This window comes from Eurytemora carolleeae, unplaced genomic scaffold, assembly GCF_000591075.1.
Source record: "Eurytemora carolleeae unplaced genomic scaffold, Eaff_2.0 scaffold723, whole genome shotgun sequence".
Classification (NCBI taxonomy): domain Eukaryota; kingdom Metazoa; phylum Arthropoda; class Copepoda; order Calanoida; family Temoridae; genus Eurytemora; species Eurytemora carolleeae.
This window is the reverse complement of record NW_019396747.1, coordinates 122031-146623: the sequence shown is the minus strand read 5'-3', so window position 1 is coordinate 146623 and position 24593 is coordinate 122031. Positions and strand designations below refer to the sequence as shown.

At 32.5% G+C, this 24593-nt stretch overlaps 2 protein-coding genes across 5 annotated transcripts in view; both read left to right on the top strand.

Annotated features, from left to right (window-relative positions):
- The window catches only part of LOC111708156 (trichohyalin), a 31686-nt gene extending 27255 nt beyond the window's left edge, over window positions 1-4431 (top strand). The window contains exons 40-42 of the mRNA XM_023481446.1: window positions 328-434; window positions 2727-2773; window positions 3087-4431. Coding sequence (XP_023337214.1) covers window positions 328-434; window positions 2727-2773; window positions 3087-3165 — 233 coding nt within the window. The 3' untranslated portion in view covers window positions 3166-4431. The remainder of the gene's footprint in view (window positions 1-327; window positions 435-2726; window positions 2774-3086) is intronic.
- Window positions 4432-5265: 834 nt separating this feature from the next.
- The window catches only part of LOC111708162 (uncharacterized), a 29815-nt gene continuing 10487 nt past the window's right edge, over window positions 5266-24593 (top strand). For 2 of the 4 annotated variants that reach the window (XM_023481453.1, XM_023481456.1), the window contains exons 1-21: window positions 5266-5407; window positions 6414-6472; window positions 8197-8282; window positions 9003-9085; window positions 10574-10667; window positions 11902-12012; window positions 13636-13669; window positions 14216-14272; window positions 14919-14977; window positions 15695-15752; window positions 16117-16221; window positions 16282-16344; window positions 16413-16476; window positions 16657-16726; window positions 17118-17197; window positions 18994-19100; window positions 19279-19376; window positions 20003-20103; window positions 21379-21440; window positions 22078-22163; window positions 23257-23375. In XM_023481453.1, the coding sequence (XP_023337221.1) occupies window positions 5338-5407; window positions 6414-6472; window positions 8197-8282; window positions 9003-9085; window positions 10574-10667; window positions 11902-12012; window positions 13636-13669; window positions 14216-14272; window positions 14919-14977; window positions 15695-15752; window positions 16117-16221; window positions 16282-16344; window positions 16413-16476; window positions 16657-16726; window positions 17118-17197; window positions 18994-19100; window positions 19279-19376; window positions 20003-20103; window positions 21379-21440; window positions 22078-22163; window positions 23257-23375 (1666 nt within the window). In that variant the 5' untranslated portion in view covers window positions 5266-5337. The remainder of the gene's footprint in view (window positions 5408-6413; window positions 6473-8196; window positions 8283-9002; window positions 9086-10573; window positions 10668-11901; window positions 12013-13635; window positions 13670-14215; window positions 14273-14918; window positions 14978-15694; window positions 15753-16116; window positions 16222-16281; window positions 16345-16412; window positions 16477-16656; window positions 16727-17117; window positions 17198-18993; window positions 19101-19278; window positions 19377-20002; window positions 20104-21378; window positions 21441-22077; window positions 22164-23256; window positions 23376-24593) is intronic. The other 2 variants (XM_023481454.1, XM_023481455.1) reach the window with 2 other exon arrangements.

The window sequence follows — 24593 nt, the reverse complement described above, 5'->3', positions numbered from 1 at the left end:
AACATGGCCGGTTGGACACTTTCTTAATTCTTAATTAACCGGAGCTTGGAACTTATGAATGAGAAGATTACATTACATTGCATTGTTTGCATGCAGTATACAGTTGTATTTAATATTTTTTCCGTTTGATTTTTAACTCTAATATCTTTGCAACCTGGTATAATATTTCAAAATATGAATTCTGTCAATTATAATTGTCAAAGTTAGAAATAACAAAGGTTTAAACCATCGGTTGCAAAGAGAAAGGGATTTTACAATCAGAGTTTTAGGAAAGGATTAGTTTCATGTAAAATTATTTTGTTCCAGAATAACGGGATATTTTTGTAGGATCAGAGGATGAGTTTTTTGCTCTGAGAGCATTGCTGGAGAAGAGAGAGAAGCAGCTGAGAGCAGAGCAGAGTATTAGAAGACAAGTAGAGCAGCAGTTAGATCAGGCATAGAGCAATCAATCAATATATATTGAGATTCAACCATATAAAGGGAGTGACCAGCAATTAATTAATATATCTTGAGATTCATCCATATAGAGGGAGTGACCAGCAATTAATATATATTGATATTCATCCATATAAAGGGATTGACCAGCAATTAATATATCTTGAGATTCAACCCTATAAAGGGAGTGACCAGCAATTAATATATATTGATATTCATCCATATAAAGGGAGTGACCAGCAATTAATATATATTGATATTCATCCATATAAAGGGAGTGACCAGCAAACAATATATATTGATATTCATCCATATAAAGGGAGTGACCAGCAATTAATATATATTGATATTCATCTATATAAAGGGATTGACCAGCAATTAATATATCTTGAGATTCAACCATATAAAAGGAGTGACCAGCAATTAATATATATTGATATGCATCCATATAAAGGGAGTGACCAGCAATTAATATATATTGATATGCATCCAAATAAAAGGAGTGACCAGCAATTAATATATATTGATATTCATCCATATAAAGGGAGTGACCAGCAATTAATATATATTGATGTGCATCCATATAAAGGGAGTGACCAGCAATTAATATATATTGAGATTCATAAATATGAAGGGAGTGACCAGCAATTAATATATATTGAGATTCATCCATATAAAGGGAGTGACCAGCAATTGATATATTTTGATATTCATCCATATAAAGGGAGTGACCAGCAACTAATATATTTTGCTATTCATCCATATAAAGGGAGTGACCAGCAATTAATATATATTGATATGCATCCAAATAAAAGGAGTGACCAGCAATTAATTTATATTGAGATTCATCCATATAAAGGGAATGACCATCAATTAATATATATTGAGATTCAACCATATAGAGGGAGTGACCAGCAATTAATATATATTGATATGCATCCATTGTTTCGCTACCTAGCGATTTCCCTAAAGACCTAATGTATATACCGTGCAGTATTTCTCGAGATTGGATTGTAAGCCTTCCTCCTCTCAACGCTCTCCATAACAAAGGATAATAATAAGGTTCCGAACGTTTATTTCTCGAATGCNCAATTAATATATTTTGATATTCATCCATATAAAGGGAGTGACCAGCAATTAATATATTTTGATATTCATCCATATAAAGGGAGTGACCAGCAATTAATATATATTGATATGCATCCATATAAAGGGAGTTAACAGCAATTAATATATATTGATATGCATCCATATAAAGGGATTGACCGGCAATTAATATATATTGATATGCATCCATATAAAGGGAGTGACCGGCAAGCAATATATCTTGATATTCATCCATAAAAAGAGATTGACCAGCAATTAATATATATTGATATGCATCCACATAAAGGGATTGACTGACAATCACTTTATATTCATATCCATCCAAATAAAGGGAGTGACTGGCAATCCATATATCCTGAACTTCATCCATATAAAAGGAGTGAGCAATTACTTTATATTCATATTCATTGATCTGCACTAGAACTAATTTTTATAAAGTGTTTGAAGTTTAACAAAAGCTTTTAAAAACAAAATATACAGATAAACATGTAAACCAAGAGAAGCTATAAATGTTAATAATACATTTAGTAAAAAAAAACAAATTGATAAGACAGCAACGTTTCAAAAACTAAGCGTATTTTCCTTAACCTAACAGTTTGTTCTTGTTTACAAATTATTTTTGTTTAAATCGGTAGAAATCAAAGTTTAAACAGAAAGTCGTTATCATTGTATTGAAATAAAGGCCGATTCCTGTAGAATAGAAAATAAGAAAATGTACAGTACATAAGCAATATGTTTTAACATTGTTCAATTGCTATAAGCGCGAAAACTCTATTTAAATGTTAACTTGGCGGATCTACAGTAAACAGGAAATCCGCGCCATGGAACGTAATTTTGAATTTTTTATCATTAACACTCTAGGATGCCGAGTCCATTAGCGCCTGATCCTATCAGGGTTAAGTCATGTGTTTGGTGTCTATTCTGAATCAATAGAAATTTCTATCTATCTAAATTATTCAATTAGAGATAAATCCTTAAGGTGGCGCTATACACCAAATGGAAATATTTTCTTCTACTGAAACTTTAATGTTAAAGAAAGTTTTATTGAAATTTAAAGGGGGGGATTGAGAATGAATCATTCTGACTTAAATTCGGATTCGATCAAAATTGATCAATATCGGAACAAAGGATTACATGGTTTTTACCAATTTTAATATTGATTGATAGATTGATTGTATGATTAGTTGGTAAACCGGAGAATATCAGGTCAAATGGAGCTTATTCATCCCAGGAAAATATTTTTTCGATTTAAGAGAATTCATAAAGTTCACCAAAAAAAGTTTGAAGGTTTAAGGGACTGTAGACGTAATTGCAAGAGACCCTACATTTAATGAAGGGCAAATCAGATTCACATCGATACCCTTAAAATCATTTGCTTTTTCTAAGAAAGAAAAACGACGATATATTCCACATCATTGCGTCAAATAAAGGTTTAAAGGCAACTGTTGTGCGTAGGGCATTTCCTTCCTTAAATTGCGGATCACTATAAATTACGATTACCGTCTCTTCAAAAAAGACAATTTTTTTGAAAAAATATTATTTAGGAATAGTTTAGAGAGCGAACCTTATGTTTCCAATCCTAACAGTAAATATAGATCAACATCTTCCCTACTCTTCCAGTAGAACATCATGCTCGGAGTAAATAAATTCAGATCAAACATCATCTCTGCTCTTCCAGTAGGGTTTTTAGTTTACCCTGAAAATACGTGAACAGTCCCTTTAAAGTCAACCCAGTCTTAAAATTGCAAAATATAGAGCAGCCTGAATCTATGTGAGGCATTACGGACAGGACCTCTGATGAATCATTCCTGTGTTGTGAGGTTAATGTAGTTTATGTACATCATGGTGGCCTATTCTATAAATATTGCATTTACAGTGATACATGCTGATATTACAGTTAAAGAAGAGATTCTCTTCAAATCCGCCAAAAAAAGAATCAAAGTGCAAAGTGTTTTTATAATATGCATTTGTGCCATATCTTGAGAATTTTTTTTTAAATTTAGGTTTTTCGTTTCGTGCATGATAAAAAAGCAAAGATTAAATGAAAAAAAAATGTTTACGGCAAAAAGGTGATAGTTTTCAAGCTTGGGGAAAAATTAAAATGTTAGAAATTTATTTGATTAAACAGGTTTGTATTTTTTCCTTGTTGATTTTATTAATTTAAAACTAAAACTATTTCCAAATTATTTTCAAGATGAATTTTCTATTAAATGACCTCATTATTTTTAGGACACCAATGTGTAAAGGTTCTCCACACTTAGTATAACTTAAATATTTTTAAGAACAGCATGCGTAAAAATTGTCCACAGTTTGTATAACTAAAAACTACTGTGATAAAATAGGGGCATTTTTTTGAACAAATGTATATTTTTAACCATATTTCCCTTTTTACAGGTTTTTTCAACAAATGATACCAAATGTAAATATATGAGAGAATCTTTTAATATCATAGAAAAGTATACATTAAGTGATATGATTGACTAGTCAATTTCAAATGCGCAATTAGAATTTATTCTTTAAGAAGGAAAGTCAGAGAAGGAATTGGAAGGTCCTAAACGGTCGGAGGGGGGGGGGGATAACGGGGAAGAAATCAACCCTTTTCTCTTTGTTGCGCCTTTGCGTTAAAAAAATGTATGATTTATTCACTTCTATATAGATATTAGTCCAAGGGGAACTAGTTTTAAACCGGTTTGATGTCTCTAAATTGAAACTCAGTGTCAACTTTGGTCCAAAGAGCAGTTTTGAACTAATATCCTCTGTAATTATACTCTCCTGTGATCAAGTATATATGTATTACAATGATTAAAGTTGATTAAATGTATTTGATATATATAGTTTATTGTGATTTATCTTATTTAGAGTGAAATAAGAATAAAAATATGAGATGTTTCTGTCTTCTGAACTTTATTCTTTAAAATGATTCAATTGCATATACTCCGTGTCAGAATTTAATGAATTTGAGCCGTGTCTTAAATCCGCTAAAAACCGATTTCAATTGAGCGCAGGCTTAAATCTTGAAACATTGAATACAGTTTTAAGCAGAACCAACCATATTTAAATTGCGACTAAAATTTAAGCCGCGGCTCAAATTCTTTAAATTCGGCCTCCGGTCATCTAAAGAACCAGACAGACTTAAAGGAAGATAGAGCAATTTGTACAGTACATATATATTATATACAGCTATAGAGTACAGGCGACTAAAACGGGAACAAACTTCTTCTTGTGATAGTATTGTTGTAGTTATGTATCATACAGCACCATCATCCTTAGACAGATAAGGGTAAAATAGTGCCTTTGTGAATTGAGTTTGCAACTTTTTGAACATGAAGTCACTTAAAAAATCCCTTTAACTTTAGTCTGAAACACCTTTGTTAGTATAATTCTAATTCTATAGTAAATATTTTAAGATTCAGTTTCAATTAAGAAGTTTTAAAGGAAAAATAAGACAAACAATACTCAAATAGTGCGAATATGGAATTTTTGAGCTAAACTTTTAAATTATGCAGTTCTGGCAAAATATACTCAATCAAGTTTAGAATAATGTTCATAATATTTTCAACTCTTCATAGAAAGCTATTTAACTATTTAGTATTTTTCTACACAAATAAGTCACTTAATGGGACATATACAACAGTCTTGGAAAGGATCTTCACTAACAAATTTCATTAAAATCGAAAAACCAAGTTTTCCATTATTGTCCCTCAAATTGGTTTCGATATGATAACAATAAATAATCTTCTAAGTTTTTAGAAACAAAATAATGGTGTACACTGTACAGTGTACAAAGGATAAAAAATGTTGTACATAAATCAAATTCTTCTGATTCTATTTTGGGTTTTCTGTATAAAGAAAACCCAAGCACAAGGTATTTGTTTTTTTATAAGTTTACAGCAGGGGTGTAGAATTCCAAGAATTAAAGTCCTTAAAGGGGGGGGGGATGATATGTGGTAAACTTGGAGGAAAATGATTCTAAATATGGCATATTTTTTTTTGATACTTTTTCCCAGAATTTATAATATCAAATCATTTATTTTACCCAATTCAGCGAATAAAAACCCTAATTTTTTTGGCCCAAGCATCCCTAACTTCTGGGGACCAAAATAATTTTCAAAGAGGACGGAATGACTATTCAAGAAAATATTCACCTCTGCAAAAAAGAAATTATGCAAAAGATGAAAAGTCCTGTCAAATTACTAAAGTGTCAATTTTTTTAAAAGTGATTAAAGTTTGATTTCAGTATTAAGATAATTTAAACATAAAGTTTTATCAAATATCACATTAAAACTGATAAAATACTAATCATATTGCTCGTAAATAGTAAGATAACACAAGCATATTGTTTGTTTAGAATTGTTCAAAACTCAGATAAATATTCTAGCATATTCAGGGTTACCCACGAAGGATAAGACTGTTCAATGTAAAGATCAACTCTGTAGTTTATTTAGGACTGTTCAATGTAAAGATCAACTCTGTAGTTTATTTAGGACTGTTCAATGTAAAGATCAACCTGTAGTTTATTTAGGACTGTTCAATGTAAAGATCAACCCTGTAGTTTATTTAGGACTGTTCAATGTAAAGTTCAACCTGTAGTTTATTTATGACTGTTCAATGTAAAGATCAACCCTGTAGTTTATTTAGGACTGTTCAATGTGAAAATCAACCCTGTAGTTTATTTAGGACTGTTCAATGTGAAAATCAACCCTGTAGTGTATTTAGGACTGTTCAATGTGAAAATCAACCCTGTAGTTTATTTAGGACTGTTCAATGTAAAGTTCAACCTGTAGTTTATTTAGGACTGTTCAATGTAAAGATCATCTCTGTAGTTTATTTAGGACTGTTCAATGTGAAAATCAACCCTGTAGTTTATTTAGGACTGTTCAATGTGAAAATCAATCCAAACACAAATAATATTCCCGTGTTCAGATTCCAGGTAAGATAATAGCATTTAGCATTTAGAGTAAGATCCATCAAACTGTAGAATAGAAAGATTCGACATTTAAGTTATCTAGTGTGTATTTGGTATTTATCATATAGCACATAGAGTGAAACTCTTAATAACGAATAAATCAGAAGAATTCATCAAATGTCGTCTTGACAATTTTTCTATGAGTTTTATACTATATTGCGTAAATTTCAGTATTTGCGAAAATAATCAAATAGCCATGAATATGTGGAAACAGTTTTAAAGAGTTCCATATAATCATTTAATTAAAAAACTAAATATCTGCAACATTCCATTATCAGAAAGTGAAGAATACGACATTTGATGAATTCTTTCGATGTATTCGTTTTTAAGGGTTTCACTGTAGTTTAATCAGTAGCAATTAGAAATTTACATACTAAGTAAAATGGGTCAGTGCACACTGCACAATTGCTGGTTTTAATGTTCTTTGGACTATTCAAAATCATAACTTGTGTCCAAAAATTGTCTTTCTATTCCACAGTTGTATGGGTCTGACTGTACTTGGAAAAAAAACATTTCCTAACAAAAATGGCTTGAAGGGTAGGGTAAAAAGTATTTACTAAATCCAGCAAAATATCCAAATATTTGGCATAAACGGCAAGGCAAAGGTATTTCTTTAAAAACCGTGAATGTGTCCAAATATGAAGGGTATAACTAGAAAGAGGCAGGAGTAAAGTGAGATCCAGCAGGGTGCAAATATGAAGGGTATAACTAGAAAGAAGCAGGAGTAAAGTGAGATCCAGCAGGGTGCAAATATGAAGGGTATAACTAGAAAGAAGCAGGAGTGAAGTGAGATCCAGCAGGGTGCAAATATGAAGGGTATAACTAAAAAGAAGCAGGAGTGAAGTGAGATCCAGCAGGGTGCAAATATGAAGGGTATAACTAGAAAGAAGCAGGAGTGAAGTGAGATCCAGCAGGGTGCAAATATGAAGAGTATAACTAGAAAGAAGCAGGAGTGAAGTGAGATCCAGCAGGGTTCAAATATGAAGGGTATAACTAGAAAGAAGCAGGAGTAAAGTGAGATCCAGCAGGGTGCAAATATGAAGGGTATAACTAGAAAGAAGCAGGAGTGAAGTGAGATCCAGCAGGTTGCAAATTCTATGTATTCATCTGGTACATTCAAAGTCACACTGGTACATACGTTTTAGTTTGTAATGAGAAATCTTGTATAGCGCTCATGTTTTTATAAATTTTTATAATGTTTTTATGTCGTTTTGGTCCGTCCTAGTATATGATTTTTTTTATTATTTTATTATTGATTTCTACCATGCTTTCAAACAGCATGGATACACAATATACATACTGTAAACTTGTATTTTGAAAAAAAGCTTGTTAGCAATGAAAACTAAATTGAAAGGTCGTCTTCATTGTATTGATATAAACCCCTACCACTGTATTATCTATTTTGTGTCCAAAATCAGCAGAAAAAAGCAAACAACAAATCAGCGTTATTTAATAAGAAATTCAGCCAGTTTAAAATGGGTCTTTCATGACTAAGTTCAAAGAATCTGACCTTTAAAGCCTATTTTCACTACTCTAATCTAAATTGTTCGCTTTTGATATTTGATATCTTTGTATTTGGCTATGTATTTTGAATATTTCATAATAGGTTTCCTATGCTGTTTTTGAAGGTTTTTAATTGAAAGACAAAAATATTGCGAAACAGTTTAAAATGTGGTTTTATTTGTCAGGTAGATGGATATACCTCAGATACGTCCTGGGCATTCTTTAATGGAACTATTCCAGCTGATCTCATCTCCTTCACGTTCTGTCACAGGTTTAAACTATTCCAACTGATCTTATCTCCTTCACGTTCTGTCACAGGTTTAAACTATTCCAACTGAGCATTACCCGATTCACAACGGTACCCTTGAAAGTTTTGTCTAATCAAATATGAATTAGGTAACCATGTTTATATATTTGGAAAAATGATTATTTTCAATTGTTATTTCTTTACAAAACTTTTTCTTTTGTTGCGTAAAACTTTTACGCGGAAAAAAACAGCAATTTTTGAAATCATTCGCAAATGTCATTTCGCGTAATATTTTATTCTTTTTTTACCAAACTGATTGAAAGTTTATTGAAATGTCAATTATTTAAAAAAAAAATTATTTCGTGGAAATACTAATTACTCAGGCTGGAATCTTAAGAATTTAATGCAGCAAACTAGTTCCGTCATCTTAAAAGTTACTATCTCCGGAAATTAAAATTGAAAAAGAACAACAATAAAAAAGATTAATTAAAAGCGGAGGCGGATTCGGGGGCTGGGATATTGGGGCTCAGCCTGCCCCCTGGACCAGTGAAATATATGGTCTTTAGAGGGTTATCAGGTCCCAACGGGTGCTGAGCCCCCCCCCCTGGAGAGAAAAAAGTATGCCCCCCCTTGACAAATTCCTGAAAACGCCCATGATGAGAAGACAGACAGCCTTTAGTGACTCTAGGGGACATAAAAAATCCTGTGAAAGATTAATTTACAAAATAGAAAAATATATTTTAGATTCCAAATTCTGTTTACCCGACCCCGGATGTATTTGTTCACCTACGCTTTTGGGAATAAAGATGCTAACGAACTTTATTCAGGTTTCAAAAAATAGACTCTAGTACAATGTATATGTACAATGTGTATATTTACTATTTGTATATGTACAATGTGAATATGTACTATGTGTATATGTTACATGTACAATGTGTATATGTACAATAGTTGTATTTTGACGTCACAAGTGTCAATTCAGATTTAGTGTCCGACAAAATTATCAATTAAAGGGATAATTTTAAAATAAAGTGCTTATCCTACAGTAAAATAAGTGCAATTTTATGTGTTCTTTATTTTCTGTTTAAACACTTTTTTATTTAATCTTGGAAAACATGTCAACTAGTATGAGAAACATTCGTTTTCGTTGTTATTGTTACCATATAAAGATGGTATGAAATAAAGGAAATCTAAAGCCTTAAAACTGATGAGACTAAATCCACAGAGTATAGGAAAAAATGTATTTAGAAGTAAAAAATAATACTAAAGAATAATGGAAAGCCGGAGCTCTCTGACAGACTCTCCGCCTTTTCACCTCATACGACGACTTAAAGTTCCTTCTTCGGATTCTTCATGAACACTAACTTTATTTTCGGTTTTAGCCCAGGCCAATAATATTTCCTTCTGCCTCATGTCAAGCCGTGGCTTATGCCTATTGGCTTGAATTCACACTTAGAAAATATAATTCCCTGTCCAACGGTGACTTGGGTTCTCCAAGGCCCAAACATGCGTTCAAAGCATTCTCCAGGTTTGCAATTTTTAACGGTTGAATCTTTTTAAACGAGAAAGAAGAGATGACTTGTTATCCCTCCCACTGCTATCATTAACTATAGTTCATTTACAAGTAAGCCTCTCTTCATGCTTACAGTTATATATGACACTAGTGACGTCGTGTATAATTGGTCCATTTCTCCGTTGCCACGCAGCCACCTATTGTACTTGATAAATTATTTGGGTTTTAGTACTTTTAAAGGGACAGTAGACATAATTTCAAGTGACTCTTCTGTTACAAAGTAGCAAATCCGATTAACAACGGTAACCTTATCAGAGCTTTGTTTGATTAATGAAGGTTTTCTAGCGGGTTTAAGCAGCAGCGGTGTCAAAGATTGAAACTGTTATAATTTGACACTTTCCAGATTACAGAAATGTTAAAGTGTCAACGTTGTGCATCGGACATACTACTAGGTCCACTTTATATTACGCCTAAACTCTTCAGTACTTTTAAATAATGATACTTGTCTTAATTAAAGCATATATATATAGATGTATGGAATATTGTCATTCAATACAAAATATTTGTATTTATATTTATATGTCAGCGGCTATAGCTGTCCAAACGGCTGGACCGAATGGGCGGAAATTTTAAAGGAATCCCTTGAGTACCCGGGGGGTAACAAAAAAATTCAAAATTTTTTTTTTCATAAATCTATTTTTATTTCACGGGCAACGCTGGGCGCTTCAGCTAGTAATCAATATTTTTCAAAAGTATCGAAGTATTATAAGTTTCTATAAATATTAATGAATCATTTTTTGAGAATATCATCTTGGACGATCAGCTTTCCGTGGTTGTAAACGGAATACCAAATATTGTGCTTGGCATAATGATATGCCAGACTTCTATCAGTGGAGGTAAATTTAATAAAGGAAATGTAATAGAGGAAATTTAATGGAGTAAATATAATGGAGTAAATATAATGGAATAAATATAATGGAGTAAATGTAATGAAGTAAATGTAATGCAGTAAATATAATGGAGTAAATGTAATGAAGTAAATGTAGTGGAGTAAATATAATGGAGAAAATGTAATGACGTAAATTTAATGGAGTAAATGTAATGGAGTAAATGGAAAGGAGTAAATGTAATGGAGTAAATGTAATGAAGTAAATGTAATGCAGTAAATATAATGGAGTAAATGTAATGAAGTAAATGTAATGCAGTAAATATAATGGAGTAATAATGACGTAAATTTAATGGAGTAAATGTAATGGAGTAAATGGAAAGGAGTAAATGTAATGAAGTAAATGTAATGCAGTAAATATAATGGAGTAAATGTAATGAAGTAAATGTAATGCAGTAAATATAATGGAGTAAATGTAATGGAGTAAATGTAATGGAGTAAATGAAATAAAGTAAATTTAATGGATATAAATTTAATGGAGGTAAATTTAATGGATTTGATGTAATGGAGTGAATTTAATGGAGGTAAATGTAACAGACATAATGCAAAGGAGGAAATTTAATGGTAAAAAAATGTAATGGAGTAAAGGTAATGTAGTAAATGTAATGGAGTAAATTTAATCAAGTAAATTAATGGAGTTAATATAAAGGATTTAATGTAATGAAGGTAAATGTAATAGACGATATGTAAGATACAAAATCAATTACAACAACTCAAAAGAAGCTTTGATGAGTTAAGATATTTTAAAGTATATTTACTAAAACTTTATAGATATTTGTACTAGCTAGCTTGATCTTTGTAGTACCACTTGATTTCTGTACTATAGCTTGACCTGTGGACTACAACTTGATTTTTGTACTATAGCTTGATTTTTGTACTATAGCTTGATCTTTGTACTATAGCTTGATCTTTGTACTATAGCTTAATCTTTGTACTATAGCTTGATCTTTGTACTATAGCTTGATCTGTGTACTAAAACTTGATCTTTGTACTATAGCTTGATCTTTGTACTATAGCTTGACCTTTGTACTATAACTTGATCTTTGTACTAAAGCTTGATCTTTGTACTATAGCTTGATCTTCGTACTATAGCTTGATCTTTGTACTATAGCTTGATATTTGTACTATTGCTTGATCTGTGTACTAAAACTTGATCTTTGTACTATAGCTTGATATATATCTAGGCATATTTGTTTGGCGTATGATGGATACAAGGATCTCTATAAGCTGTTTGTAGATGGTATCAAGATTACTAGTGGTTCATGGACCGGAGATAAATCTCTAGAACCTGTCAGGTTTGTAGATGGTATCAAGATTACTTGTGGTTCATGGACCGGAGATAAATCTCTAGAACCTGTCAGGTTTGTAGATGGTATCAAGATTAATAGTGGTTCATGGACCGGAGACAAATCTCTAGAACCTGTCAGGTTTGTAGATGGTATCAAGATTACTAGTGGTTCATGGACCGGAGACAAATCTCTAGAACCTGTCAGGTTTGTAGATGGTATCAAGATTACTAGTGGTTCATGGACCGGAGACAAATCTCTAGAACCTGTCAGGTTTGTAGATGGTATCAAGATTACTAGTGGTTCATGGACCGGAGACAAATCTCTAGAACCTGTCAGGTTTGTAGATGGTATCAAGATTACTAGTGGTTCATGGACCGGAGATAAATCTCTAGAACCTGTCAGGTTTGTAGATGGTATCAAGATTACTAGTGGTTCATGGACCAGAGACAAATCTCTAGAACCTGTCAGGTTTGTACAGGTATCAAGATTAATAGTGGTTCATGGACCGGAGACAAATCTCTAGAATCTGTCAGGTTTGTAGATGGTATCAAGATTACCAGTGGTTCATGGACCGGAGACAAATCTCTAGAACCTGTCAGGTTTGTAAATGGTATCAAGATTAATGGTGGTTCATGGACCGGAGACAAATCTCTAGAACCTGTCAGGTTTGTAGATGGTATCAAGATTACTAGTGGTTCATAGACCGGAGACAAATCTCTAGAACCTGTCAGGTTTGTAGATGGTATCAAGATTACTAGTGGTTCATGGACCGGAGACAAATCTGTAGAACCTGTCAGGTGCATACTAAAATGCTTGTATGTGTCCAGTATTACACAAATCGTCCAACTCTTGGCAGAAGACGACCTCCCAAGATTAAAATGGAGGCAGGCTGGATACAGGGTTACCCGCAAAGAATGAGATTGTAAAGACAACCCTAAACTCTGAAAATAGCTTGATTTTCGGTTTCTGCTCTTAAGGGAGTATTTTAAAGGTTTACTAATTGCTTAAACACAGAAATAAGCCAGTTTTGGTCTACAAGGAACCCTGGCAAACGAACTCAATAAATTCCATACAATCGTGTTTTAAGTCTCATCCTTTGTTTCAAAAGTTCTCAAAATGGATTATATTATTAAAGTTAAATCTGTTCTCCCATTTAAAGGGTGAGTATAAAAAAAAACGGGATTATCGATGTATTGGACAACATTTTCAAAATGTTTGGTTTGTTTTGATTTTAGGGATAAAAAAGGAATTAAAAAGTTAAAAAACATATTTTTGGAACCTTGAACAAGAAAATCAGCGAAAGCAATTTTTTTAAAGTTAAATTTTTTAAAAAGATTGTTGGGTAAACGCTTATTCTATTGTTCTTTAAAATTTCATAAAAATTTATTAAAAATTGCATGAGATATAACAAAAAATCTGCAACAATTTTGAGTGTAAATCTGTAGTAAATGTTTTCAAAATTATAAACTGTTTTGACCTCAACAGTAAAAATAATTGGCTTACAGTTTTTCTTAAATCTCATTCATTCTTTTATGAATATTTTTGAAAAGAGAAGAACAATTATTAAAAAGATGTAAAGGGCAGCAAAAAATTTTATAAATATAAATGTTTGATTTCACGTTTTCCCAGGAAAGGGGGCAAGCTGTTTCTTGGACAAGATCAGGAAAAGAGATCTCAGATTATCAAAATAATTGTAAAATTATTTTTAACAGCTTTTCTTCTTTATTCGATACTTGCTTGCAAACTGAAATTTCTCCATAAAAAAAACTTAAAATAAAAATGTTTAAACCAGGTTTAAAACCATCCTGTGATTCTACGGATATCCCCCTTCAAAATTTGAGGCTAATCGGTCAAGGGGTTCCTGAGTTATGATCGGACATATAAAAAACAGACAAAAAGAGATTACAACTTTAAATATATAGATAGATAGAAATGCAGGTGGGATTTTTTAAACATAACTTTAACCACCCACAGAGATTGGAACTTTTGTATTGTTTATCCCTTCATAGCGTACTAATCCCTATATTATGTAGTTTGCCGGATTAAGTTGATTCCTGTTGAATATCTCTATAGTTGAAGACCTAATCAGTCAGAAACCACAAAAAAGAGAGATGTACGAGTTGTTTTTCATGGATGGAAAAATCGTTTCAAATTAAAAGTTTTGTTGTGGATGAATTTTTTATTTCTTTTCTGAGCTACGTCGGATTAGGATACATTGGGAGGAGGTTTTCAACCCAGACAATCCTGGTCAGGAGCTATAACACAGGTTCTATAAAATCATACCCCCCCCCCCCCTCCGATATATTTCAGTTCATTTCTTTTACCAGGCAGAATTTCAATTATCACGGGCAAGCAGTGCAGAACAAATACAGACAATATGATGCAAAACAGGACTGTACGCCAAGTAAATGATCTCCTTCTAGTGACATTTATGTGCCCCCTCCCGTATTTAATTGTGGGACTTGAAATTTTCTGTTATCATTGATAGATTTCCAAAAACATCTTCATTTTTCAACTGTGGCGGATATGAATGTCGTCATCTGAGTTGTTTCCAGAGAAATCCAAGGGGGCGGATTCGATCAGCTGATTCTAACTTGTGATATTTATTCCAGATATTTCTTTCATCATTTACTATATAGATTTAGATTTTTAATAAAGTTAATCGTTCAGAACTCTTTTTCCTGTTCAGTAGTAGCACGCCAAATGTTATGATAAATGTTTTTTTAATTTTGACCAATCTTTTCTGATTTGATTTCGGTTTCTGGTGTTTTACGTTTATTGGATTCTAACAAACCAACAAACAAATAGAAAAGCCCAATTTATGCATGGAAGCTGTATTACTTAATTGCTGCATTTATATATACTGATTAGATATTTCATTGGAAATACTTCTAGATATTCTAAATATTCAGTTTAACATCTGGGATGTAGCACTGGAGGATTATTTTGTAGAAAATGCTGCCGAATGCAGGTTTTAAAATATATTATTTTAAGTAACATTACTTTTAAAACATTATTTTAAAGAAGTATTGAATACTAGACTTTATAGGGCGCTTCGCCTTCCCTTTTCTATTAACAAATTGGCGTTTGAATGTTTCAAGTTGCCACTTTTTCTTTGTAAATTTCATTCAATGCTTTGTTGGTTTTTCTGTTACAATTGGTGCATTTAAAAAAAAAGCTGAGCAAAGTATATATATATGTAAAGAAAGATAAACAAACATTGAATTTGAAATTAAGAGACTCATTTCTTGGATAGAATATAGTTAGCTGACAACATTATTTCTTTCTAAAACTTGGTTATGTTGCATTCTTTTTATTTTACAAAAATAACGGAAATAGCAGAATAGTTTAAGTAGAAATTTTAAGTAAACAATTCCCGAATGGTGACTTCCAAAGCTTTGCCTGATCAAAAATGAATGATATATTCATTTTCTTTGTTTACAAACCTGTTCATTTTCATTTGTGATTTCTCTTCTTTTCAAAAATGACAAACGCATCTCTTTCTTTAGAATCAATGTAGAAATTAACTCCTCATTATTGATCAGAATAAGGTTGAAAGGGTACCGTTGGGATTTGGGGGCATGAACCTTTGAGACACCCTGTATTTCAGATCTGATTTACCTTATATTTGAGACACCCTGTATTTCAGATCTGATTTACCTTATATTTGAGACACCCTGTATTTCAGATCTGATTTACTTGGAAATGTACAAGAGTGGAATAGAGAAGTATGGATCACAAGTAATGTAAGAAAATAAAATTTAATGGACATTGTATAATTGATTAATCGATTGGTTGATTGATTATATTAAGGGATCGAAAAATTATCTTCATAATTCTCTATTTGAAGAGAAGTGTGTCGGATTCCTAACATTATCTTTAAAAGTTTCGCTTGGTCAAGAATCATTTCCTGGTTTTTCTTGATTATTTAAAATTTAGTTTTCTCTGTACAAGTGACTCGTGCATTGCTATGCTATGCTAAAGAAACAACGATATCTTCCATATTATTGATTAGAGAAAGTTTTCAGGGTACCATTGTGAATCGGGCATTGCCCATTTTTATAAGCTCCGGCCTTACATCGATTGATTGATTAACTGGAATATTATCAGATTGAAGTAAGCTCTGTTCCTCTGTTTGAACTATGTGGTAAACCTGAAAATATTAATGATCAATATTTTCTTTTCCCTCTTCTTTATGATTACTGGTTTTACAAGGTAAAATTATCAAATATTTGTCACCGAAGCTTTAAGTCCGTTTAAAATGATTTTATTTAGGACTGGTGCTATAACCAAGGTGGATTTCTTGCAGTTCCGAATACAACAGAAAAATATCATGAGGTAAAAAATTGTTAAAAAACTTATTCACCTAAATTATAAGAAAAAAACATATTTAAAACTATTTTTAGATGATGGATATTGCCTCTGAAATAATGAAACCTGATATCCATGAGAAATGTTTACATGCCAGCGGTAAGCATGCCAGAAGAAATTATATCCTTACATAAGACCTATCAAAACTGTACAAAGACTGTTACACCTCCAATGCGAACATTCCTGTAAATGATGCCGAACTAGTTTTTTGGTCATATAACAACATGCAACGATCATATATTTTTGTACAAGTCAAAAATCTAATATATTTTTTTACAGGCAGTTTAATAATATGGGCAGGTCCTACGGATTATATGGAGGAAGATATGTGGACAAACCCATATACAAAGTATGATTCAAATATTTGACTTTCCCCTCACCCTCTCTCACCCTCTCTCACCCTCTCTCCACCTCTCTCATCCTCTCTCAAAAAAAAACTTTTTTTGAATCTTGTCTACCAAAAAATCCAGAATCAAAAGACTTTATTTATTAAAAAATTTGTTTGAACATTGAAAAACTTTCCTATTCTGAAATACAGGGTTATTTTCAGAAAATTTAAGTTTTTATACTTCACAACATTGTTTATAAAAAAAATCTTACTAAACCAAATGATGCTCGTCTTACTTCAATGAACAATAACAAATTAATATTCTTAATTATTCTTCAGAATAAAAAAATGGCCATGATTTGATCAGCAAATTAAACATCATGATTTGAAAAATTAATAAAAAAATGATCAGGAAGAAAGTTGATGCATCCTTCTGGGAGGTGGGTCAGCCTAACGGAGGTGAAGGAGAGAACTGTGTTCGAACATACGTAGGTCAGTCTCACAGATATACACAGACTGCTCATAATCTCTCACGGAATAGTTGCTAAGCAGACCTATGTTGTCCCGGTAAGCCATGCTACATTTCCCAGAAATGATTATGACTGCCATCTACGGCCACTTGTTGCATATAATACGAATTCAGGGGTTAATTTTTACAAGTTTTAAAAAATTTATGAATTTAGTCCAGGGGCGGATACAGGATTTAAGTGAGGGGGGGGGGGCAAGATTTTTTAGGAACTAAAAATTAATAATTTGGAACAAAAATTCGTGGCGCAGGCGAAATCTTTTTTTGACTTAAAAGACTCAAAAAGAGTCAAAATTAATGATTAAAGACTAAAAAACTAGATTTTTAACTTTAAGGAACAAAATTAACGGATTAGAACAGGAATTTAGGAACAATTAAAAAATTGTTCAGGAATTAGGAACAAAAATAAATGATTAGGACAGGAATTTAGGAACAATTAAAAGATTCTTCAGGAATTAGAAACAAAAATAATGGATTAGGACAGGGATTTAGGAACAATAAAAAGATTGTTCAGGAATTAGGAACAAAAATATTGGATTAGGACAGGGATTTAAGTTGGGTCGGACACAGTATTAGGAACAGGAACAACAATAGGAACATTAGCAATTTAAAAACAAAAAGAAATTACTAGTTATACTTAAATGCATCAAAATTAGGACCAATATTACAATTTTGATAAATGAGTTTTGATTAAGGAACATTACTAGATATGAACAATATTATAACTTAAGTCTAGTTTCTTACAAATTTCTAATTCTAAATTTATCGTTAACAATAACATTTACTTGTTGTCGTTGATTTTTAAATTAAACTGAAAAAAAGAAAGTCAAGATTTCCATTAAATAAAAAAAGCTTGAAATTGAAAAACACATACGATTTATAAAATTGGGAACATTTTTTGCCTCGAAATCTCAGGGAGGGGATACGCCCCTCCCTGAATCTGTCAGGGGGTGGCGAATGTCCCCCCGCCACCCCCCTGTATCCGCCTCTGATTTAGTCTTTTTTTGAAGGTTTTGTATTTCGTATCCAAAGGGTTCTTAAATATCCCTGAATACAGACGTTTGTTTATAACATTCTACTCCAACTGTACACTTTAGAACCTCCTGAGCCCAAAACTTAAGACAGGGTATCGTTCTGAAAACCAGCTTTAAACCCCGGGTTTCACGAATGGGATTAGGCAGTTTTGTGAATATCAATATTTTGTTATGAAATATTATTTTATTCGGTTTGTTTATATTCTCAATTTTTTTCCAATCTCTTAAATCAAAATCTACACAAATGTTAAGACCCCAAAAAGGAAACTCGGGAGTTTTGTCCAACGATACTCTTTTAAATTTCAGGCTCTGTAAAAATATCGCATTTTCTAGCCTTTAATAGATCTCTAGTCAGTCTACAGTAAAATCCGGTTCATTTAAAGTACCCGACCGACCTTTAGGCAGCTAGAGTACGCAGTACAGTATACAGACAGACTGTAAATGAGAAAACGGAACGGTACACCAAATGAATTACCCCATTCTAATGTAATTAATTTGAGTCAACTGCAAGATGTCTTATTAAACATAAAAATCTTGATTAAAGCAAATGAATAAAATGTCGTTTTTATGATTCATTTTTGTTGTTGTGTATAATTCCAAGAAAAATAATTAATATATAATATATTTTATATTGTAAATGAAATCATATTTTTGACAGGAAATGGAATGATATAGTTTACCCCGGAAATGGAATGATATTTTAGACCGGAAATGGAATGATATTTTAGACCGGAAATGGAATGATGAGCCATGTGATCAACTGAACTGCGCACTATGCCACTTTCCTGTGCGCATGAATCTATCTATGCGGGGACTGTGTATCTCAGAAACAAAGGAAATTTTGAATTTTATGATAAATGTCAATTGTGTCAAATCAAATAGTTTAGTTTGAATCTTAAGATGTATGTGGGTCGTCTTCCTATTCCTTGATACTATGGATCTCACTGCACGCTTACCTTTATCTAAAATTAATAAACGTAAGTGGGAGCTTTGTAAAATCCAAATATTGGTAGTTGATGGAAGGATACTTTGATCAGTATTACTTCCTTCAAGGATTCCTCAACAATAAACCCCACTGGAGAGGATTCGGGAAATCTCATATATACTTCATGTAAGTAATTTACTTGGAAACCCAGCTTTGCCTGGAGTTTTATCAAACCACTCAACTTAGAAGAATATTCTCGTGGTTCAACCGAGTTAACAAATCCAATTTGAGACAAATCATGTCCAGCGATCATTATTTATACTCGAACATCCTAACAAACAGAGATTACTACTTTATATACATATATATATAGATGCCAACGTCCAACATATTTCAAAATATCTCGGTACCTGGTTTAAAATTCAGTTCAAAAATGCCTTCTATTAAACATATTTATCTATTAGTTTTAAGGGGTACAATCACGTGGGTATATTTTATATTTGATCATCTATTCGCTGCAAAAATTTGAGCCGCGTCTCAAATCCGCCAAAAACCGGTTTCAATTGAGGGCGACTTGAATCTTGAAACATATTGAATACATGACCCCAGCGAAGGTTAATGGACTTACGATCAGAATTAAAAATTCACCGTGAAAAATTATTTACATCTATTCCCGCCAATTCATACTAAAAAACCCGCACAAATCAAAAATTAAATGATAAAATTGTTACCAGGCAAGGTGGCGCGAAACTAAAATTTAATTATAATAAACTGTGATGAATAGGTGCAAAAATCTTAAATTTATTTTCTAGACCCCGAACCTACAGCTGGCGAATAGAGAGTTACTATGATACTGAAAAGTATGCAGAGTTTGCTGCTTCAGATGAGGACCCGTACCAATACTTCCCTACAGGTAGTTCACCCACCTGGTAACTATACTTCCCTACAGGTAGTTCATCCACTTGGTACCAATAATTCCCTACAGGTAGTTCATCCACCTGGTACCTATACTTCCCTACAGGTAGTTCATCCACCTGGTACCAATACTTCCCTACAGGAAGTTCATCCACCTGGTACCAATACTTCCCTACAGGTAGTTCATCCACCTGGTACCAATACTTCCCTACAGGTAGTTCATCCACAGCTGGTACCTAAACTTCCCTACAGGTAGTTCATCCACCTGGTACCAACACTTCACTACAGGTAGTTTATCCACCTGATACCAATACTTCTCTACAGGTATTTCATCCACCTGGTACCTATACTTCGTCTTTGAACTTTTAATTTATTTGTGACAACCAGTCGTCTACCTATAACTTCCACTTGAATGATTCTTCAAACAATATCCATTAAATTCTCCTAGTCCTATTTCCAAAATGTGGTCTGCCTTTTTTTGTGCTGTTAATATTACCGGAGATATTTCGTTCATATTTCAATTTTATTAAATAAAACCAAAATTGACGAATTCTGAACGAAGTTCTTCATACCTCCGGTTATAATATTGAACGCACAAAAACTAGGCAGACCACATTTTGGAAATGCCAAGATTAGGGATATTTTGTGATTATTAAATTCTAAAATTAGGTTAGTGAATTAAGGTTTCAAAGATCGATGACGACCTTCTTAATACGACCTGTATATCTCATATTTTAATCAATCTTGTCGACTTCGTTTAAAAAAAAAATATCTCAACATTGATCTCGTTTAAAAACAAATAAAGATTAAAAATGACTTCTAAATAATCGCTACCCATCCTAACTATTGGTCCAAAGATATTAAATATGCATGACAATGTGCAAATTGCTCAAAAGTCAAAATCCATGCCCTTGATAAAAGAATAATAGTTTAATATAAAATAGTACAATTTATTCAATATGTGTCTTTGCAGCTGTTGAATATGAAGTTGAAGAAAGTTTGAAAAATTCCATAAGATGAAAAGTAGAAATAGATATATTATAGAGGACGTGAGTCAGACTCTAATAAAACGCATAAATAACTTCCAGTATATATATTTCTTATAACTTATTACTAGAGGGTTCAGAACTAGAGTCAATATCGATATCGCACGTGTAGACTGTAGAGATGATATCAGTACTAATGCCCCGTATCCGTTCTATCTCATTCTGTTGAATCTTGTGGAACTAGTTTAACGCGGCCAGGCATCGTCTTCCACAATATTCTCTTTTAGGTAGATCTGACTGGGTTATAAATGAGGGTATCTGTGCTATGAAAAAAGGAACTGAATATAAGGTAAACTTTTCTAACCACAAATAATTATAAACCTAGATAGAGAATAATTATAATTATTATTTTTACCCTTTAAACCTTTGTCTGTTCATCGAGTGCAGAGATCCCTGTGTTTAAATCTATCGAAAACCCCTTGATCCCTGTAAAACCCAGTGTACGCTGCGCACAGTGTTAATTCAACACAACTATCCGTTACTTGTGTACCTTCAAGTTCAAACTAATGATAATTTTTCGTTTAAAGCTTACAAAACATTCAGTTATATAGGAAATTCAAATGCAGAAAATGAAATGCGGGTGTATTTAATGTATTTAATGTATTTAATGTATTTGATGTATTTAATGTATTTAATGTATTTAATGTATTTAATGTATTTAATGTATTTAATGTATTTAATGTATTTAATGTATTTAATGTATTTAATGTATTTAATGTATTTAATGTATTTAATGTATTTAATGTATTTAATGTATTTAATGTATTTGATGCAACTTCTACCGTTTTCCTTTATAACCGAAAAAATGAAATCAAAATTAATTTGTCTGAAAAATTAAAGATTTTAAACAAGAATAAAAAAACACTTTTAGTCAATTTGAAAATCTGAAAATGGACCTGTCATAATCTGCACTTTTTATTGTTCAGATGACACTGACAAATTGTATGTACAATGACGGAAGTGGGTATGATTTCACATGTACTGATGGTACATGTGTCAACATGGATAAAAGGTAAACATTAAACAGCTTGTAAACCATAAAATCTCGGCAAATTATTCAAATGTAAAAAACTAGTAGTAAAATATTCCATTATCTACACAGTATTGGAGAACATACAGCAAACCTGCATACAATCTCTTGGGGTCCATATACTTTTTATATTTATCATTTACAATAAAATATACAATAGTAATATTATCTTTAGTTGTGCCCATCCAACTCTTTAATATCGGGTACAGGATACAAAACTAAAATACCTCTAAGAATTTAGGGCTTTTAAAATATGTACTTGTGTGCTAAATTTGTCTGGTACAGTATATCGGACAGCTGTAATTTTGTGCTTTGCATGTATGTCGGTAAGTATGTCTGTAAGTATGTCGGTAAGTATGTCGGATAAGTACTTGCTTGCTATATTTGTATATGGTATGCTACTTCGGGTACTTGTGTGCTACACATGTATAATATGGTACAACCACTACTTGCATGCTAGGCGTGTGTGGTACGCTAAATCGGGCATGTACTTGTGTACAACAAATGCTTATTATGGTGAGTAGGACCAGTACTTTGCTTGCTCGGCGTGGTTTGTACTCTAAGTTAGGGAGTTACTTGTGTGCTACACATGTTTACTACGGTACATTAGACCACTAGTGGCACTACATGCTTGCTAGGCATGTATGGTAATGCTCATCGGACCAGTATTTGTTAGCTAGGCGTGACGTTAGGCAGTTACTTGTGTGCTACACAATACACATGTTTAGTACAGTTAGTAGGACCAGTACTTTGCTTGCTAGGCGTATTTGGTAAGTTAGGCAGGTACTAGTGTGCTACACATGTTTAGTACAGTTAGTAGGACCAGTACTTTGCTTGGTAGGCGTGTTTGGTAAGTTAGGCAGATACTAGTGTGCTACACTTTTTAGTACAGTTAGTAGGACCAGTACTTTGTTTGGTAGCCGTGTTTGGTAAGTTAGGCAGGTACTAGTGTGCTACAAATGATTAGTACGGGTGAGTAGGACCAGTACTTTGCTTGGTAGGCGTGTTTGGCACAGTACATTTGACCGGTACAATGGGTTTGTACTTCCATATGAATACTTCCCATTAAATACAGGTGCAACCTAGTAGCTGACTGTCCAGATGGTTCAGATGAGAAGGATTGTGATATTCTTGAGATCCCTCAAGATTATAGAAGTGAACTTTTTCCTCTCACAGAGGACGGGTCTCCTCTAGGTAAGCTCTGAAGTCCAGGGGAACCGGCAAATTAGTGAAAACAACTAGTCCTGCAGCCTGCATTGTTAAATGTTAAATAAAACTAATTTTTATAATTGTAAAATTTTTTGGTAGAAAATAAATAACAATTTTGATAAAACATTCAGAAATTCAAAAAAATGAACAAAATAAAAAGAGTTAAATGCTTATAAACTTTAATGTTGTTAAATTATCTATTTGTATATATATTTTGGTATATTTTAAAACAATGTCAGACAAATATTTGGAATGACAAAAAAACATAAAAATCCACTTTATTATCTTATTTTGTATTGATAAAGGGCGGCTTCAGGATTTAAGATAGGGGTAACCTTCCCCCCCTCTATTGCTAAAAAGTTCTATTTACCGCCCTAACCCTACAAAAATTACCAAAAAAGTTCTATTTACCGCCCTAACCCCATACTAAAGTTACATATCTATTTACCACCGCAATAACCTAACCCCATACTAAAGTTACAGTTTTATTTACCTTTAAGTATCTTAATAATCCATTTATTTAGCTGATAACGATATAAAAAAAAATCATGGATTGAAGTTTATACCTTATCATTATACATATCATATTATATAATTCTAATGAAGGGAGAATTATTTATTATATCCTTTATATTTTTATTATATATTATTATTGAATTTTTATCATTTCTATTAATATTGATCTTTTAGTAAATAATGCTTCTTAATTATCATGCTAATTTTTCTTGCAGATGACACAAAGTAGTTTCTATGTTAAAAATAATGGTTTACCATAAGAAGGTTGAAAGTAAATAATAAATTTTTGTTCAAAATAGAAAAAAAAAAAAAATATCCTCTCTTCTTCCAATCTACGATAGTTTAGTTTTCTTAGGCCGCTTGAATTAATGACATTAAAAACACCGTTGTCGGTGATAATAGATGACCTGTTCCAGGTCAAAAGCCTTTGGCATAATGACCTGGAACAGCACGGGGGTAGTTTCCCCCAGGGGGTGGTAATGGACTAACACCCCCCACCCCCCGCCTGAAACCGCCTAAGGTATTGATACCTAAAACTGAAACTAGAAAGAAATGCCAGGCTTTTAATAAATTTTATTTCAAAGCTACATAAAAGAGGATAATTGATACCGCAAGCTCAACTCCATGGCAAAGGCTTGGCGATGTGTAAAAGTCAGTTCCTTCTAAAAAGTCAGGTTGGGTTTTCAA